General features: G+C 36.8%; 1 protein-coding gene across 1 annotated transcript in view; it reads left to right on the top strand.

Moving 5' to 3' along the window:
• Positions 1–2,722: 2,722 nt before the first annotated feature.
• The window catches only part of EPS8 (epidermal growth factor receptor pathway substrate 8), a 52,667-nt gene continuing 34,870 nt past the window's right edge, over positions 2,723–20,519 (top strand). Inside the window, exons 1-7 of the mRNA XM_010002936.1 lie at positions 2,723–2,808; positions 3,871–3,938; positions 12,590–12,657; positions 14,575–14,736; positions 14,933–15,082; positions 17,433–17,515; positions 19,125–19,261. Coding sequence (XP_010001238.1) covers positions 2,747–2,808; positions 3,871–3,938; positions 12,590–12,657; positions 14,575–14,736; positions 14,933–15,082; positions 17,433–17,515; positions 19,125–19,261 — 730 coding nt within the window. The 5' untranslated portion in view covers positions 2,723–2,746. The remainder of the gene's footprint in view (positions 2,809–3,870; positions 3,939–12,589; positions 12,658–14,574; positions 14,737–14,932; positions 15,083–17,432; positions 17,516–19,124; positions 19,262–20,519) is intronic.

Here is a 20,519-nt window from a genome sequence, read left to right as displayed (position 1 = left end):
ATTTTTTCTTTTTTTCTTTGCAGAAGCATTTAGATTGCAAAAGATGAAATTGCCTGATGAATCTGGGAAAATAGGAGTAGCTTTTTGATGGTGTTATAAATATTTGGCCTAATTATGAATAATTGCTATGAAAGGTTTATTTGTATTCATATTCAGGAGCTTTCTTGAACCGTTTCACAGCCTCTTACAATTGTCATGTCAAAATAGTTGTCTTGGCATTTCAAAAGAATTTGATTTTTTTAAAAAGTGGAAAATTGCGTAAGAAACAGGAAATATTGTTGGCTTTGCTCAACTGCCAAACAGCAAGTGGTGTTTTGTTTGCATATCAGCTAAAACTTTCTAAAAGCTTTGTGCTTACTTGGCAGAATGAGCAACTTGTTTTTTTTTCTTTGATAAAAAATTTCTAGTTTTGGATTTTCACTACCACTTGATTAAAAATGTCATTTAAAAACTTTTTGTATTTACTCTAAGTGGTGCTATGCCTTACTGGGAGCAAGTATTTAGTCATGAACCTTGTCATCTTCCTCTAATGTTCAGCTTCACTGCTGCTTTAAAACTCAATGTCATGCTAACTTCAAAGACTGAAGATTTAAGTTCTAATGTATTACATTCCTTCTACTTAAAATATCTGTTTCACCACTTTTATGAAAGTGAAGTACAAATAACAGATCAACTATTTGTCAGATTAAATGTCAGAAGAGTGAAATAATTTTGAGGGAATCTAAACCCAAGTTTTTTTCCAGATCTCACTTTAAAGCAAAGAGTTGTTGAGTTTTATAAGAATGTGAAAAATCACAAGCAATAAAAAAATAGGGCAAATAGAATTATTTAATAACTGTTACCTTAATAAATGTGTGTGTGGACATCAGAGGAAGATGGAGATACTGAAAAGCAATGGATGTTATTTGTGTGAGATTTTTGGCTCTGGTCAGTCTTAGGAAGCTAATCACAGGGTAAGCTGTTAAGCAGGGTGGCAAATGGAGCAATGGTTGCAGACAATGAGAGTTAATAGTTGATAGGAAGTGCTGAAGAGCTTAATTACAGTGTGAGCTGGAGAAGAGGACACTGAGTAGCTCTGGTCCACGCTGTCACCGTAACGGAACAAGGAGTGCACAGTGACCTGGCACATTCTGCTGAGCAAATGACTATTTTTATTTTCTTAAGTCATGGGACAATTTCAGGATGCTTCCTAATGGTTGTGATTTCTAATGAATTGAGCAGCACTCAGTACAGATAGTAATTTATTGGACACTGCTGAGTACTGCACTCAATAAAAAGTGGCTTAGAGCAGCCAAACAGGCTACCAAGCTGAATACATGATATATCTGTGGAGATGCCCAGAAGAAATAGAAGTATAGGTATGTCATTAGCAAGGAGCAATCAATGATTTAAAAGAAAAACTGAAAAAAAAACATATCTTCTAACAGAAATTACCAACTATCTGCTCACTGAGGGCAGTACCACACTTCCACATGATTACATCTGGCACACAATCGATGCAGCTCAGTTCTAGGTGGCTTTGCTAACTGCATCACAGGTAGGACATGTCAGCTGTTCCTCAGAAAGGTATAAGAACAACTATTGCCAGTATAGAAGACTAAAAGGAGCTTGTACATCTCTTGGAATGACAGAAGACTGAGAGCTGAGAATAGAATTCGATTGTGATTATATTTTTTTGCATGAAAGAAGGAAGTAGAAGAACACGTGGCTACAAAATACAGTAGGAACTGTAGGTCAATCAGCTGCTGCTGCTTGGTATAACAGGAAGAGAACATTTAAAGTGAGGCAGTAAGTTGACTTAGTGATTCTGAAGATAAACTGGTTGTAAGGTGGCTCTAGGACAACAAAGCAGGTCGTGCTTACTTTGGAACCGGAGCTTTTGTTAGGTACAAATTTTATCTGTTGTGCTTTTGTTGATGTTGCAGGGTTAAAATAATTTTTTTTTTTCTATGGTAAATTTGAATAAAGATTGTTAATTCTTTACAGGCTCATGAAAGTCACTTTCCAGAGTAAATGTTAACTTCAATGGTTATCTTATTAAAGGGAGAAGGCATTATTTTAACTGTTTCATTGTAACTTTTTCAGTAGTGCTGTTATGAGAGGTTTCATTTGGCATGCCAGACTTTCAGGATGGCAAATGTTGCTTTAGACAAAAAAAAAAAAAAAAAAAAAAAAAAACCTTTTAAAAATCCCAGAATAGCTGACCAAGTTTCCTTTTGTGCTAACAATTGTGTTCTGTTTTAATAATGCGTCTTTCTAACAATTCAGCTGATAATTTTCATAGAATGTGTATCAAAAGGTCAATTAAAAAAAAAAAAAAAACTTCATTTGGAAGAATGAATTGAGGATTAAAATCAAGCGTGCTTGACTATTAAAGTTGCCATGTGGAACATCTTGTTCATTTCTGCAGTAGATGTTGTTCTTTGTTTAGTCAGCCTTTTATTTCCAAAGCTATTCCTAAACACAATTGTATCAGTAATAAAGGCTTTATTCACTAAATTATAAATTATTTGAAGCAGTAACTATGAAATTTCAATAGGGGGAAGTTTCATAACAGGTCTTTAAGGCATCACCATGATGCAGATAATAACAATTGAGCTTGTTGATGCAATTCTTTTCCCATTTCAACCATAATTTTCTCATTACGTTTCTATTACATCTGTATTAAACCTTCATCTTTTAAGAGACTTCAATTCCTATACTGTTGTTTCTTTTCCCAGGTCGTTTCCCTCAATAAGTGACAAGAATGAATGGACATATAGCAAACACCCCTCCTGGTGGATATGGAAGTTATTTTCCTCAAATTAAGTAAGGTTATACCTTCGGTTTTCTTTATATATTGTTATATTTTCTTCTTTACACTTACCTTTCAGATACAGCTGTAATTATTAGATGCCATTGAAATAATAGAAGGGCAATTTCTGTAAAAGCATGTGTAGGTTCCAAACCATGTAACTGTGAACGGACAGATATTATCTATCTGAGCTTTATATGAGTGTGAGGGTAAAGCTGTATTACTGAATGGAGTTATCTGGAGGAGAAGAACATACTTATTAAATTACTTAGCTCTGAGTGAATGCATTTTTATGCATAAAAGATGAGGCTGCCCTTTCCATCTGTGAGAAAACATTTTTTCCTAGTAAACCGTACTGAGCAACTGTTGCCTGAAAGTGTTACCTGAGTTAAGAGGCTGCTCCCTGTGTCAGAAGCATGGCACTAGGCTCATTCGCAGCACTAATGAGATTTGATCTAATCTGATGCCAAAGAACATGTATTCCTGTATAGAACAAAGCGTCTGTGCTGTCATCTGCTTCTTATATTGTTGTCCCTTTAAAGTGAGTTTGTATATGACTCATTCTTGTTGTTACACTAGAAAGAAATTGGATTGCCTTTTTATTTGTTGTAGGCAATGATAGTTCTTTTAACTCTTTTATGAAAAGCAGCTAAAATTGTTAAAAACAATCAACACTTGTATAGGTAGGCAAAAAAAAGCCCAAGTCCTACAAAGACTTTAGTATGGTCTTTATTATTAATATTATTTTAAATTTAATTTTTAGTTAGTCTTTAATGTTATTAATATTATTGACTACTTATGTTATGGTTGTATCTGTGTTTATACCACACCCTCATTGTGCTTGTTGTTGTAGTAATGCAACAAAAAAAAGAACTCAGAAGGGTTTCCAGGCTAAGGGGATCATGCTTCATTGTATTAGTGCTGTGTAACAAATACCCAGTATCATCACCTCCGTTAGCAACATTGTAGGTGCATGTAGCCCTAGATAAGGGAAAAGTTTGGGGTTTTTTTCAATGCCTGTTTCTGTGTGGCAAATGCATCTATACAGAAGTTAACCAGAAATGGTTTTATTTCAGTGGCTACGGTTCCCCAACATTTGCTCAGTCAGAGCAGAATTCAAGAACAAGTGCAAAAGCTCTTTATGGTAAGGTGGCATAAAGTCTCTAAACATTTATTTAAAATTGTTTCAATATTGATTGTGATGTCATGGTGAAAATATTTTGCACATGTAAATCTGTAACTGTATGTACATACACATGTATGTGTGTATATAAACAAAATTAAAGAACAAAGTGATTTTACTCCTACTGAAACTAAGTAGGCTATCTAGAAAATGTTTTTGTGAGGTGAGAACTCCCACCTGCTAATCTTTAAGGCAGCAATGTATAAAGCCTTTATCATAAAACTGAGTGATCCTATAGCTCAGATATGTACTAGGGAGAAAACATTTGGGAATCTAGCTGTGCTATAGATTTGATTCATGACATGTCTCCCCCTGCCTCCCCACCCTTATTCCCTGCTAACAGAAAAGGAATTTACAATATTATTCTTATTTGACACATGGATTTTGTGGAGGTTAGATTTGATGTAACAGATTTGGAGCTCTAATTGGCCTGTTATTTTCAACAGGGTTTGTGACTGTCAAATGTGATGTTACTTATAAATGCCTAAAAGGTTTTGCTCTTACCAACTGCAGATGCTAGTGTTTGACTTGGCTGTATATGCCACAGTCTAGCTCATGGCCAAATCACTGTGGAGGAATAATGTAGTCATGTTCTTTGCCAGCCAAATTGCATCGTTTCCTGGCTGTCCACCTCCACTGTGAATACATTCTACTGATAGCTATGCTGGTAATGGAAACAAAAGAAGCAATGACGCTGAGAGGTGTTCTGCCATGTAAATCTATGCATGTCGTTAAATGCTCTTTTGAAAGTCAGTGCAGCTGATAAGACTGGAAGAACAAGGTTTGCATTGAGAACCCAGTCCAGAGGAGGACCCCTTACGCCTCAGCCTGCTCTCCCTTGTTGAGTCTACCACCTCTTCTGCAGGTTAATAAACTAGAAAGTTCAAAAAGAAAGGTGTCTCATAACTGCAATAGTAACTAATAGTAACTAACTCCTCCCTCCTATTTTAAGTGTGGTGATGACTGGGGGTGACTTTAGGGGGTTAGGAGGGTGATGGCAGGATTCTTTGTGGAACAGCATTGACTTTGCCCTTGGAGGGATATCCTGCAGCCTTCAAGTTTGGCTGCATTGGTTACTCACCCATCAGCACACAAGAACTTTTTTGTACCGGTTGCCTTGTTGGCTTTTGAACTGCCTTGAAATTCATGAGGCTAAAAGCCTAAGAAGAAGATTGGAGGTCTCCTGGCTTTCTGTCCTCTTAAGGGAGGAGCAGTGTGGAAAACCTGATGTGGTTTCATGGCTGAAGGCATTGTGCCAGACTAGTGTGGTGATCCACTTATGGAAAAAATCAGATAAGACAGGACTAGAAACCATTTGGAACATTTGTCATTTAAAATGTCGTTGCATATGAATAATTCTAAGTTTAAATATATCTTTTCTAGTGGTATGCTACAAAACTAGTCACTTGACATAGTATTAAAGGCAGGAACTGCAACTGAGGAAAATGCTAAAGTGATCGTTTTTAACAGTGATTTCTGCATCCTGTATGGGCCCACTCGACAAACTGATTGCACGTGTTGACAGAAATAGTAGGTGGTAACAGAAACCAGCAAGAGACATTGAAAAAAAAATAAATCACAGCAAATTGTTTCTTTCTGAGACATTAAGAGAGTGTTGTGCTTTTCCTTTTCCTTTTCCTTTTATTTCATCTTAATAATTTTTCAAGAGTGCATGTTTTGAACAGTGCTGCAATATCAGTAAATGTCTTAACCACATCCTTTAATCTTTGTGAGCTTTTAAAATAACATCTCTCTGAGCTTTTTCATATCAAACATGTCATGGGATAGTCATTCGTCAATGGAAGATGGGGACAAGAGAGCTAATTTGAGGTGTATAATGGTAACAGCTTTTTACTTCTAAAATGCATAACTGACTTCAGGTACTAATTGAAAATGCTTACCCTATAGCAGTTGCAAGATGTCTCTTGTAAAAGAAATTGTTGATTTTGGTTGTCTTCCATTGCTATACATCACAGAACTGCAGTTGCAGTTGCTGGAGACTGAATGAAGTGGAAGACTTAATTATCCTGGAGCTCTGAGTAAAGATATATCGGCACAGCTTTTAGTGAGGCATTTGCACATTTTACTGCTTCTGCTCTGTTTTGTATGTGTAAAGAGCTAGGTTGTCAGTATCACCAAATGTATGAACAGGAAAAAAAAACCAAGAAAACACCTAAACCTTTCTCAGATTCAGGGAAATCACATATACATATGTGTGTGTGTATATATATTTAATTTTAGCAACCAGATCACCATTCTGCTGCATCCCACATGTCTTCCTTTGGGATGTTAAGGATTTTTGTACATGTTGTTCCAGGGTGGGGGAAACCAGTTGAATTATGCGGGACTTGTTAAATGTGTTAAAAGTGCATATTATAAAATATTTTATTTATAACTGATTTATAATTAATGGCTAACTTCAGCATTTGATATGAGATTCATGAGACTGAAAGCTACAAAGCAGGTTAGAGGTTTCCTAGCTTTCTTTTTTGTTTTGTATTAAGTACATGTATAGTAAATGTAAATATATAAAACTTGTATATTTAATATATTCACTTATAATGGGAAAAAAGATGAAATTTTATCATTAAATTGAAATTGAATCTACTTTTTTGTTTTGATAAAATGTGGCACTATAATGTTAGCAGCAAACTTTGTCCATGACAAACTTCTTTTTCTTGGAAGAGTTTTGAATGTCATTAGGACTAAAGGACCTATTTACAGGAACAAAAGTGAAGATGGTACCTGGGCTCTTAAGTCATTCAAGCACAGTAAAGACAAAAATAATGTGTGTGTATGTATGTATGGGTGCACATATATATATGCACATTATTGCACACTACATGTATATATTATGGCATGAAGTTTACCTCTTCATTCACAGTTCTGAGGTCGTTCATGATTGTTCAGTTCTTCTGTCATCCAGCAGAAGGCTGGCCACAGTGCCAGTGGGAAGGAGAACAGAGTCTTTTTAGTGTTACAGACAGTTAGTTAAAAACTAGACTGGAGCCATCGCTATCTCTGGTGTGGTTATCTGATAGCAAAAACTTCCTTGCAACTGCCTGTTTTCCTGTGTCAAATAATCCCTTTGTTTTCACTCATTTCCTTCCTGAAGCGAACTATTTTCTATTTGCATGCTAAATCTCTTGCTGAACTCGGAGGGAAGGTGCCCTCTGCACATTCTTCTGGGGTTTATTTCATCATTTGCTTCCTGATCTTTTCATCTGAAATGGGTTTTGGCTTGTACTGTTATCTGTTGTTCTAACATTGGCTTCTCCATCTGTCTTCTGCAGCTCTGCTTGTGGGAGACGTGCAGCATCAGTCGGTGCCAATAGCCAGGGCTGTGCTGGGGGTTTGCCAGCCACTGACACAGTGTGGAGCAGCCCCATTCCTTAGGAGTAGCAACAAGCTAGTGGTTTGCTCCAGATTGTTAGATTATTATATTGCACAGAATTTAAAGACGTTCCTAAAATTGTCTTCACACTACATAAGAAAAGACTAGATGTTTTGTACACTGTGCTTATTCTCTCATCGCTGTGATTTGGTGCTAGCAGGGAAATTGCATGTGTATTTTTGCATTGCTCAAATACCTCATTCAGAGAATAAAATGTAGTGTAATAAATTCAAGGAAATCACAAGCTGGTCATAGACTAGGTATATGAGTCCATTAAAAGCAGCCATCCATGTAACATGCTTGTTTTATTTGATACCCAAATGAATTAACCTGAGAATTGACTTCTAAACAAGCCACTTGCTCTGATAGCTAGTTCCACAGAGCCATCAGGGAGAAGCTTGTGGCACAAATCTCTGAAAGTGATAGTGTTTGCTCCTGTCTTAATGAGTTGTTTTTTTTTTAAACTCCAAAGTGATAGTGTTTGCTCCTGTCTTAATGAGATTTTTCTTTTTTTTAAAACTCATTTTGACCATTCTCCCCAGATGTGCAGGTCACGTCTCCTGCACTTTACCCTCAGTCTCATGTTGAGCTTTTCCAGCTGCTGGAGTACATCCTTAAAGGAGTGTCAGCAATAAATCCAATCCAAACCATAAATATACAGTAGTAAACTAAATGTTGGGCTTTTCTGCTTGATGATGTGTGGCATTAATTTAGACTAGCACTCCAGGATTCTTAGGACAGCTTCTGTGGGAGATTCTTAATCCACGTCCACATGGATTCTCATCAGATTTCAAAGCTTTATCTCTTTGTACTCTGCAAGAGATTGTCCAATTAGGCAGTGGCAGGGGAAGGCGGGATCCACCATTACCCTTCTTTGCACTATCATAACCATAATGCTGATGCCATTTATCACATCTGGCCTATCTAATTATTTGTCAGTGGAAATCTAAGCATCAGAATTCCTCATTTCTTTTTTAGGCTTTTAGGAATTGAAAATTTGTTGTACCTAAAGCCATCATAGCCCTACCCTAGCCAGGGTGCTTCAGGTTATCTGTTAAGATCAAGACTGAGATATTTTGACTGAGATATATCTAGACAGTGGCACAGAGCCCCAGGGTATGGCAGAATTTATTAAGCAGCTTTCTAATTTGCCATATTATTACACTCTCTCCCAGTTGCAAAATGGGTGAGGCAGGACTAACTTTAGCTATGTTGGGTTCTATTCATAGCCCTGCCTCAAGGGATCTTGGGCCACACTGCTGCCTAAAACTCTGGAACCTTTCCAAAGTAAGAAATGTTCTTTTATAGATATTGCCACACTGCTGCCTAAAACTCTGGAACCTTTAAGAAATGTTCTTTTATAGATATAACTGGGGACAGCACAAAGTTCTTAGTGTAGGGAGGACGAAGAAGAGAATGAGCAATGGTAATGTCAAGTCCTGTTCGCCTCTGTCATATACTGTCCAGTGTATTATTTTCTTGGTTAAAAGTCTTTGGTTAAGAGGTTGTTTTTTTGTTTTCTGGTGTTTTGGCTGCCTCAAAAATTGCTATGAACCAGTATCTTTTCACTTCTTTTTGATACCAGAACATGGTCCATTCCTGATGACAGGCAAATTCAGTAAGTTCACAAAGATATAAGTAGCAGTAGCATCTTTCCACAAGACATCAGGAAGACAGTTTCTGTGGATTATTGTTTGGTTTTGTTGTTGTTTTTTTTTAACATTGAAAGGTTTAGTAGCTAGTAGATCTTACAGTCAGGACCTGTGAATGAAATGCTTTTCTGTTTTTAAGTTTATTGCTCTTGGCTCGCAAGAGATTTTATTTTGCTCAAATTGCTCTGGGTTGCATTTGCTATAGATTGTGATTAAGAATTTAACTTAAATGTGTTCTGCCATGATCCTCTTCTATGTTTATTTTTTTTCCTTTATCAGAGGAAAAATACTCAAAGTAAATTGTGTGCAGCATATCAGTAGGGTTTGAGCTAACTGCTGTATTAAGACTGTACTATATTATACATGTTGGATTTAAGAGCAGCAGTAAGTAGAGTAAATAGAAAAAACTCAATAGTTTTGATAGTTTTATTCATCCTTTGATAGTTCTACAACTCCTATCCAGAAGTCCCTGTTGCAGAATTTTGCTTTAGCTTCAATAACCCTTCTTACATGAAGGGACCTGTGAGAGTCTGAGATTGATCAGGAGGATTAGGAGAGTGAAATGGAGCACACAAAAAATCAGGTTTTTTCCACTGTCGGGTGCTGACCCCAGCCAGCAGCTAAGGACCTACCCAGTTGCTTGCTCATTCCCCAGTTTTAGTTGCATGCTTTGCTGCAGAGTTCAGAATGCATCACTTTCTTGAACTCCCAGAAAAGGGAGTCTACAAAATCTGCATAGGTGACATACATTACATAGTGGTTTTGAAAAAAGGGCTATAGGATAACAAAAAAACAGGGGTTGATACCATTTGACTGTCAGTGCTTAAGGTTCATTTGGACAATATCCTTAATAATATGCCTTAACTTTTTGTCAGAATTGAAGTCAGGCAGTTGGACTAGATGATTATTGTAGGTCTGTTCCAACTGAAATATTTAATTAATTCTATTTTATTCTAAATGATAACTTGGTTCTCTCCAGTTTCCAATAATCATTCTGCTTGCATTAAAAAAATAAATAGGTAAATAGGAATTGTTGCTGAACTCAGTGTGGACTGTCAGTTGCTGTGGTGACCACACATTGTACTGAAGTTCTTGTTACTATTCAATTGTAAATAAGAATGCAAAACTTGGGACTCTTCTTGGCTTTCAAGTATAAGCAATCACAGATTTTATTCACATTCAGAAAGCTCTGTTTCTTATATAAACAATGTTGTTCTCACCATGACATCATATGTTCAAAACCTTGCCATCAGGTCTGTTGTGACTGGTAGGGCTGCTCTGTGGAAGAGGATGTGTTAATCAGTGGTATGAATGGTTTTAGACAGCCTGCCTTAACATAGGACAACATTTCTGTGAAACAGAGCAAGGAAACTATTACAAAAGCTACTCACTTCTTGATTCCTTTGGACCCTCCACATATTCTTTGTTCATTTAAAACTACTCATAACTGTTATTGTTTGCAGAATAAACCTTACAGTGGATGCAACATTTCTTATCCTGGTTTAACTTGATATTGTTAAAAAAACCCTTTTGTTCACCTAAAAAAAGATAACGACATTCAAAGCTGAATATTTGATGCATTGTTAATTGAAACAGGTGGCATGTTGTTTTTTGGGGTTTTTTTAAAGCATATTTTCTTTCTTACTGGATAGCATCTAACTATCATTTACAGCTTATAATAGAAGACTGTTAACTGATCCTCCTTGGAGATGCAAATAATTCTATGGGGTTAAACTAGATGCTATTTTTTAATTCCCTTGTTTTGTTAGGAACAGATGGACTTTACTTCTTCAGGTCATCATCCAAACAAAAAAAGAAAGGTAGCAAGTCAGATAGTATTGCTTTACTGACTTTTTTGTTGGGGTGTGCATGTGTGTGTCTATCGTGGTTAAAAAGAAAATCAACGAGAAAAAACACTTCAAGAAACATGCTGCAAAAGCAGAAATAGCAGTTATAGTTGGAATCAATGGCGATACTCTGCTCTGGGATTTCAGAATAATGGATAATTAAATCAAGACATCTATTTAAAAATATTTATACACCTAGTTACAAATTCTGATAATCCACAGGTTTCTTGCATTTGGCTGATTGCACTGCACTCTCCTCTTGCTTACGTAAGCTGTGTAGATGCTGCACAGTAGCAGGAAGGCCCTGTTGCATGGGCAGTGCTGATCATCATGCAATGGGGGTTTCAAGCCAGTGAGGGATTTTGGAATCCATATTGCCTTTAATGAAAGTCACTGATAATTGGAGACATAAATGGGCATGATTATAAGAGGGGGGAAATTCTTCTGCAAGAGACATCTGCAAATGAGAGCACTCCTGTATCTGTCAGCATCTGAAATTCCTGTCTGAAGGAACCCTGGTCACAGAAGAGCCTTTTACAGTTTGACTTGTATGGTGTCCTCATTGCAGATCTCTGTATATCACAGATCACGTGCTTAGTAGTAGTCAGTGTTTTTTGTTATTGTGCAAAAAGTAACTTATCTTTCCTGTCAACAGAATCATACATTTTTATTTTCCCCCAAGTACTCGGAGTATAATGAAATAGATGTATTTTGTACATACATCAGGTACTTTCCTTCTGAAGAAAATTAAATCACCTATTTTACTTGAAGATCAGAATTTATTTAATGAAATGGAGAGAAAAGAATTACCTACTTGCAGAGTTTCCTTGGACCAGTCTCAGACAAGTCTCCTAGTGACTTTCTTCCTTAGGCAAAGCTCCTAGTATTCTAGATCCAGCACCTAAATGGTTTTGGCAAAACAAAACAAAACAAAAAAACCAGAAAAACCCTCCAGATGTTGCTTTCAGTTTTAGAAGTTTTCTTTAGTGTTCATCTGGGTTCATTATTCTGTGGTGTGTGTGTGTACATCCTGTCTTCATCTTCCATCTTCCCATCCCTCTTCTCCTCCTCTCCTGGTTTGATTAATCTACTTATGGACAAAAGAGAAACACTGTTTCTGATTTTGCAGCATTGTGTTTTATTTAGCTGAAAAATATTTCTGTTTAGCAATCTTTGGTGTGGTTTGGGGTTTTTTTGCCTCTTTCTATGTGTATTTCTACATTAGTAATTCATCAAACTGAATACTTTAGGAAGAAATAAGATATGAGTTAGGTCTGCTTTGTGTGTGGTTTTGCTGTTTTGCAGATTTAACATGTGCATCAGAAATTACTTATGCTTTCAAATACATTCATACAAATTCAGTAAGCCTGATGGTATTGCTGCCAAAGGTGGCAAGCTGGTGATTTTAATAGTCAGGCTTCCCAACAAAGCGTTTTCAGTCAGAACACTGCTCCCCTCCGGTGTCCTGACTCACTGTGATGAGATAACTGGCTTTTGTTTGCACCCACTGGCTCTCCCTTAACATTGTTGACGTAAGTATGGTCCTTGTGCTGAACTATGTGGGGGTGAAGGTTTTTTCTGTCAAAATACAGAAATTATCAGCAGCCCATCTTTTGCTTTCGCCTATGCAACTAGGCTTAAGTGTCTCTGAGAACTAGTTAAAACAGCATGATAAGAATTTGAATGAATAATTATTCTTTCTTTTCCTCCCATCTCTAGAACAAAGAAAGAATTATGCACGAGACAGTGCCAGCAGTATATCCGAAACTTCACAGTATCATGTAGAGGTGAGACAAGGAGTGATATGCCAATTATAGCTTTCAGTTGCCTGCAGTTATTTTTGCCTACATGATTTTTGAGGATACATATGCTTGAAGGCATGTACATCTTCCAAAATATCCTGCCAGCTTGAGGTCACTTCGGAATAGATTACATTGAAATGTCTCAAATTCTATAGCTTTGCCATGATGATCTGAAATTTTGATGCAGAAGAATGTAAGCAAAATTGTGTGTAGTTTGGCACATGGACAGGACTTCTCAATGGGGTGTCAATTCAATATGTTATGCTGCCCTGTCTCTGAACTTGCCTTGTTGCAAGGGTGAGGCAGAGCTGAAAACCCTGTGCTGTTGGTGAGGCACACTGGGTAATATTTACAATTAATACTTTGGTCAGTTATAATCAGCAGAGGTGACAGAGTATTCAGAAAAAGCTGAGCATTAACCCCTAAAAGTCACATTTAGTCTATTATGTAGTAGTTAAATATATTCTGCCTGCACAAATTCTTCCCCAATGTGAAATGCAAAATATATTCTTTCCTGTCTTAGGCCTCTTTGCAGAATTACCGTGTGCTACTGTCATATTTTATCTAGGAGTACATATTTTAAAAATATTCAGTAAAATACCCCTGGATATCCATATATAGCCTGTTAATCTCTTTTGGATGTAATGCCTCATTCTGTAGTCTTAATTTGGTAGAAACTTTCTTGCACTGTCATCTGACCACTATCATGGGTTAAGCTAAGTCTTGCAAATGCCATAGATTCTCAGCTCTTTTTTGCTGGATTTTAAATTACTTGTAAATGGTGAGATCATATGCAGAATAGTCTTCTTTTCAAGTGCTTCTATCCTTTGATTGGCTTGCAAATGAATACTTGAGCTTCTTCTAATAGTCTGTATTTTTCTTTGGTTTCTTCATAACACTTTTGGTACTGTACTGGCATAAAAATTAGTACTTTTAATTGGAGTCTAAGCATTCCTGTGTGAGAAGTCAGTAGAGAGTTTGTTTCACCTTCTTTTAAATACTTTTATTACATGCAGCTTGTGTCTGCTCTGTTGTCTGTCATAACTAAGTGCAGTTATCCTATAATAAGTTGTTTAGGAGATGGATGTGCAAGCATGTATTGAAATTGGTTCAGCTTGAACAAGTATAAATAGGTCTTCAAATAAGAATGTGAAGCTGGATTTATGCCTGGATAAAATGAAATAATTTTATGGGTTGTCTTGCACGGTTGGTATGTTGAAGGAGAAATTGTCAAAGCTATAATGACAAGGAAAGTAGTCGAGGTGATGTCTGTGAGGTAGTATTTAATTTCTAGACCATTATTTGAATCTGAAGAATATTCCAGGTTGATGGTGAGCAGAAGTAGTGAGCATACTACATTTCTACTGTGATCCACGTAAAAGAAATGACTGGCCTGTCCATAAGGTATCCCAGTCAGATGTGAACCCATCATGGGTGCCATCAGGGTGCTAGCTGGCAGGTCTGGAAGAGATGAGGACACTCCAGGTAAGGGTGGTGGTGGATGTATGCTGGTAGGGCATTTCTGGGAAGCTTCTGCTGATGCTTCCTGGGTTTAGCTTGCCAAGAGAGACAGGTTTTCACTCCTCAAGAAAGCTCATTAAATACTCAGAGCTTAATTCTAGCTGTGATACCTGAAAGATGTCAGAATATGCCTTCAAGCCCAACCACTGAGTTTAGAGAGGAAATGACAGAGGATGAGAAACAATGAGTTGCAAAAGTCAGTTGACTTAAAATGACATGACGGACTAGAAAACCTCTCTTATGGCTTTTTGGTGGGATCTGTCATATACAAAGGCACTGTATTCATGAATAATTTGTATTGCTATTTCCTGGCATTTTGATTACTGACACTCTCCTGGCAATAGGGAAAATTACAATTATTTATTTTTTTAAATTCACTAGCACTTGACCACCTTTGTTCTGGACCGAAAAGAGGCAATGATTACAGTAGATGATGGAATAAGGAAGCTGAAATTGCTGGATGCCAAAGGCAAAGTGTGGACTCAAGATATGATTCTTCAAGTAGATGACAAAGCTGTCAGTTTGGTGGACTTGGAATCAAAGGTAAGATCTGTGAATGGCAGTCTCATTTTCAGAGAGAGAGAGAAAAAAAGGGAACAGGCAGAAAAATTATGTATGTGAGAGTCTGTATTTTAATTAGCTTATTATCACTTTTCTTTTTTAACTTGTGCAGCTTTTCTCAGATCAGGACACTGTATTGTAAGGTGTTTTTTTGTGTTTTTTTTTCCTCTTCTGGCAGAATGAACTGGAGAATTTTCCTTTAAGCACAATTCAGCATTGCCAAGCTGTGATGAATGCATGCAATTACAATTCAATTCTTGCATTAGTATGTAAAGAACCAACCCAAAACAAGCCTGATTTGCATCTTTTCCAATGTGATGAGATTAAGGTAAGCTAGTAATGGAAATCTGCTATGACTTATTTGAATAGGGGAATTTTTATGAATTGGCAAACTCAGTGGCTAAAGTCAACTGGGCTGATTCAGAAAAAATAATTATGTTCTTTTATTCTTACAAATATTATTTGAGTTTAATGCATTCATGATATCAACAGTACTTATATGTTAGGAAATGTAGCTTAGCATGTCTTATATGTTAGGAAATGTAGCTTAGCATGTCTTGCAAGAGTCTGTATATAAAATGAATATTTAGTGCATAAGCAAATATGTCATTACTGTAAATATTGATTCTTGGGTTCTGTAGCTGTTCATTTAGGTTTGCAAATGAGTAAAACTCTGGAATATGTATGTGGTTTATATTTACACTTGTGAGGAAAGGGGTGTAGAATACTTTGAGTTATCTCAAATTTATCTTATAATCTGCAGAGAACTCATCTGAGCTGAGTCTTACTTAGTCTTTCCCCTTTTCCTCCTCTTTTTTGTCACTGAACAATTAAACCTCTACATTCCCATCTCCCTGCATCTCTGCTCTGCTGGAGAGATAATGAAAAGGAAAATATTGCTAGTGGGAGAGGCAAAATAAAGGAAGAGATTGTTGATCTGTGATTAGCATATTTCCTTCAAGCATAAATATATTTTTAATGTATTCTGTATATACTGTATATTCTGTATATACTTCTGTGTCCCCAGGATTATATATATATATATTTAATTTTTTTAAATTTTTTTTTATGTTAGGTCCTCTATATAATTGGTATTTCATTAAATTCCAATAGATAATTTCATGGGTATTTTAAAATTCTTTTGTAGTAGTTAATGTTATTGTCTTAAAACAAAAGACTAAGGGGGCTAATCACATTGTGCCACCTGTTTTGAAATTGGTCTTGCAAGAGTGGTGTGAAGATCACTGGCTGTGTGATTAGTTGCACAGAATTTGTTGTTTCAATGGAAACTGGGATCCTGTGAGAAGTTCAGGTGTCATTACATTAAAAACTGCAGGGAATTGCATTGCACTCAGCTTTCCAAAGTGTAGAGGTGGTCTCTGTTCTTCAGACTTTAATCTTTCGAAGTTGTTCCTCTATGGACAAATAAAAACACAGAGCACATCAGAATATGTTGGAGGTCCATGATCCCCCCTTTTTTCTGAGCTATTGTTTGAGTCTGTGACCATGCCCTAGCTTTTGTTCTTTACCCATGAGACTTAGCTGGTTTTGAAAGGTTAGTTCCTTCTCCCTTGCCTTTTTCCTGATTTTGATTAGAAGTTTGTGTAAACCTCAGGAGCCTCTGCTATAAAAAATAAGTCAAAATCTTTAATATTTGGGGCATTCAATATTTTCTAAACAAACAAACAAAAAATATAAAGAGTATGATTAATGGAATTAATATGGGTTTAAGTTCCTCTAACCCCCTAAGTTTTTGCATTAATTCTTTAAGCTGAGTGTATCTCTTGTCCATATTATGTAGTGCAACTCATTATAGCTTGAGAAGTCCTTTAATCTCCTTGGGTTGTAAATTAAACAAAGTCTGCTAAAGTTACATATTCCTCAAAAAAAGTTACATCTCCACTATCAGGGTGCTAAGAAAGATGTGGACCTTGTAGAGTGAGCCAGTAACTGACAGATTTGGACTTTGATAACCTGTGTAGGAAATTAATTTGTCAGCTGAAGACGTGTAACAGAGCATTCTAAATCCTACGAGAAGCCGTGACCTATTTAATGCAAGATCTATTAGAATGGTGCCTTAGACATGCATCAGAATTCCACCTGTGGGCCAGTGGTAGAGGCAGAATGCAGTTATAAAGAGGCAGTAACCTTCAGATTAGGAAGTGTTCTGAAAGATTAATCTTCTACTAAATCAAAGAGAAACTGGAGGTTATCTTTATTTCTTAAAGGAAATTGCATCACTAGAAGTTGCTTTCCTAATCCTTTATGCTGCTACTATCTACAGTAGTTTTACTGCCAGTATCTATAGTAGATTTCTTTTTCATATACAATGTCTTCCCCATAACATGCTTGAGAAAAACAAAAATTACATACATGAAGGGGAAAAATGAGCTTATTCAATAATGTTTGACTTGAGATAATTACAGCTGTTCAGACTTGGTAGCTGGATGACATACTCATCTGATGGTCATGCTGGGGATTGGAACATTGACAAAAATAGCAACTCCCAAACAATAGCAGTGTGGTGTTTCTTTGTTCTGTCTATGTGTAACATAATTTATCCCAGAACTTTTAAATAATTGAGATTTGATAAGGGACTCTGGAATCTTAAGATACCCTAAAAAAGTCTGTGAGGGGATATAGCTAATAACTGGTGGTTTCTGCTTCTATCTCTTCAGGCCAGCTTCATTCATGAAGATATTGAAAGTGCAATCAGTGACAGCAAGGGTGGGAAACAAAAGAAGAGGCTTGAAACACTGAGGTAAAATCTAATTTCTTGGCAGTATAAAGGATCACCAAATTGGTGTTACAGCATTCAGAGGCTCTGCACGTCTGCTTTTTTTTTACTCTTCATGGCTAGTTAATAATATACTTCCAAACCCATATGTAGAGGCCTTGCTTAAGTAATTATTTCATGGTCTCTCAATTTATAGCATCAGTTAGTATTTAACTGCCTTCTGATAGTACCTCTCAGCAACACTTATTTTTGTGGTCCAGACAGAGTTTTTGCTGGACAAAAATTATTGAGTATAAATGTCACTGTTGTATGAATGAATTTATAATAGTCTTAGTTACCTATTAAATTCTGTTGTGCAACTCACGAAGTTTTCCTAGAGTTATAGATACTCCTATAAAACTGAACTGTGTCTAACTTTACCTGTGGGTTTAAAATTAAATAAGTACACTTTACTATTCGTGGGACTGTAACAAGCATGTATAAGCACAAAGAGGTAATCCAGAAGGACTCAAATACATTGCATGTTCTGGGAAACTAATGAGATTTAATTGGGAGAAGAATGTAGGTCAGTGCCTCTAGTGGGAGAAATAATCTGTGATATCAGTCTCTGAGTACCACGAGGCCAAGAGGTCACGAGTGCGTGACAGCTCTGCGCTGGTTACACACTGTCGTATCATGTAAGTGCTGGAATCAGGTCATAGGGAGAGACCCTCCTCCCTGACATTGCATTATTGAGTTGCTGCAAGGTTACTGACAAGAAGTGTGGAATATGCAGAGAGCAGTGAACAGGAGACTGGAGAAAGGAACAGTAATGGAAACACTATTTTTTTTGTTTGGTGTCCAAGGACCAGATAAGTCTTGACATTTTGTGGTGGTCTTGAATGTTATGAATGAGATGGGATTGTAAAGAGAAGAATTTAAGGTGAAGGTTTTGCTTTTAAATAGGGACATGGCGAAGGGGTGGCTTGTGTATGTAACAGTTGTTGGTATTTTTTGTTTGTTGGTATCAAATTGCAGAAAGACTTCAAAACCTCTTTCCTTTATCTTATTTGAAACTATATTAAGAACTGGAAAATTTCAGGTGGGAGAATGTATACAGTCTATGATGGTATGGTACATTTGTACCAAGAGAGGATGAACAGGCCACTGAAATAAAAATGAAAAATAACCTCTAAATTGAATTGCTCTTGTTAGAGTTCTCAAGAACAGTCGGTTGACAAACATCAGTTTGTGATGGCTGAGAGGTAACTTCTAATGAAACATTTCTTACAAAATGGAAGTCCAGACAGCAAACTGTGTATTGTGGTAAAAATGTCATCTGCTAAACCCAAAGCACTGAATTTACCTGTGTAAATTGGCAGATCAGTAGATATTGTATTCTGCAGCACTCCTTGGGGATTTCCTGTGTGGCCAGGTGACAAAGGTTTGCTAACCCCATCATGGAGTGGGCTTCCTACTATGTTTAACATACTTACACATCATGGTCTTGAGTACTGCTTACTTGACAAGTCCATAGTATGTTCAACAGTAGATGAGGTCCTTGTGAAGCCTCTTTGTCTTCTCTGATTAAGTACTAGAAAATCAAATGTTTTTCCTTTAAGTGTCACTTCTGGACTTTCTTCTCTTCCTCTAGGATGATTTCCAAAGCTGACAGTGCCATTCCTCCGCCGCCGCAGGCGCCTGCCCCTGTGCCACCAGGCACCATCACCCAGGTGGACGTGAGAAGCCGCGTGGCAGCGTGGTCTGCGTGGGCTGCGGAGCAGGGCGAGTGTGAGTGTTTCTGGGAGCTCGCAGCTGCGCAGCGCAGTGACAAGCAGGGGTCCCGGGGAGTGGGGTTTTATGATCCTTTGTAATAACAAAAAGTATTTGGAAAGACTGGTTTCATAAAGATTACAGTAATCAAATCCAGATATGGAAATGTTTGTATTAGGTCAGCCCTCCGTCCTCACTGGGAGCAGACAGGATCATTCTCCAAGTCTAGTCTGAGCTGCCTGAGCCACCATTGCCTGATTTGGGGAATAAGACCTGACTGCCATAATCTGTCTTGTCATTTACTTGCACTTATCCATTTTCTGAATTTCTGTTCAGAGCTGATTTTATATGTGTTTAGCTGGGTGGGGTGTGGGCTACCAATTTTAAGCTGGGCTTTTTTGTGAACACAGTAACATTCACAGTAACTAGTATTGTCATAACTCCAGTAATTTAATTACACTCTTTTGAGTAATAGGGAGAGTGTAGGCTAGATATTTTTGACAATTAAAACATATAATAATGGATGAAAAGGCATCTACAGATCAGCATTAGGTATACTATATTGATCTTTATAATGGGTTTGGATTTTTGTGGGTTTGAGTTCTTTGTTTTTTTAATGTCTAGTGGAAACATTTATTTTTATCAGATTTCTTTGGGGAAAAAAAAAGGTCCTTCAGAAATAATAAAGATCCTTCTGTAAAACAGATTGTATGATGGCTAAATTGAGGCTTTTTTGTTTATATATATATATATTTAAATAACCAAATAAAAATTTTAGAAGTCTTTAATTAAAGATTTTTTTAAATTAAATTATAACTATATCACTCAATGAAATACACAACTATGCAAAAAAAGCAACTAGAAGTGTTCAAAGAAATTTGTAATGTGAAGAATATTTTAATCTACTAATCTACAGTATTACAGCTATCTTGATTAAAGGCTAGTTTGTTCTTCTGCTTTACTTCTCACTTCAGAAAGGTTTCAGACCATTTGTGGATCTGAGTTGCTGCAATTCCTTTTATTCCACTCAATGTGGATCTTTTCTAAACTATATGCACTAAAATCTCATCCAATGCAGTGCTTAGTGTGACTTAAAAAATGCAAAACTTATAGTTTCTCAAAATGCTAACCCTTGTTGTTTTCAAATAAAAGTCACTGACTCTGTATGCTGTTATTTGGAAATCTCATTGCTACCTCCCACTTTGATGTTGCCAGATTTGGCATCCCTTTTTTGGTAGTTACCTTGTATCACAACATTTTCTTCAGTCCTGGCCAC

This window comes from Chaetura pelagica, unplaced genomic scaffold (genome assembly GCF_000747805.2).
Source record: "Chaetura pelagica isolate M959 unplaced genomic scaffold, ChaPel_1.0 scaffold117, whole genome shotgun sequence".
Classification (NCBI taxonomy): domain Eukaryota; kingdom Metazoa; phylum Chordata; class Aves; order Apodiformes; family Apodidae; genus Chaetura; species Chaetura pelagica.
The sequence above is the reverse complement of the archived record's forward strand: the minus strand, read 5'-3'. Positions and strand labels throughout refer to the sequence as shown.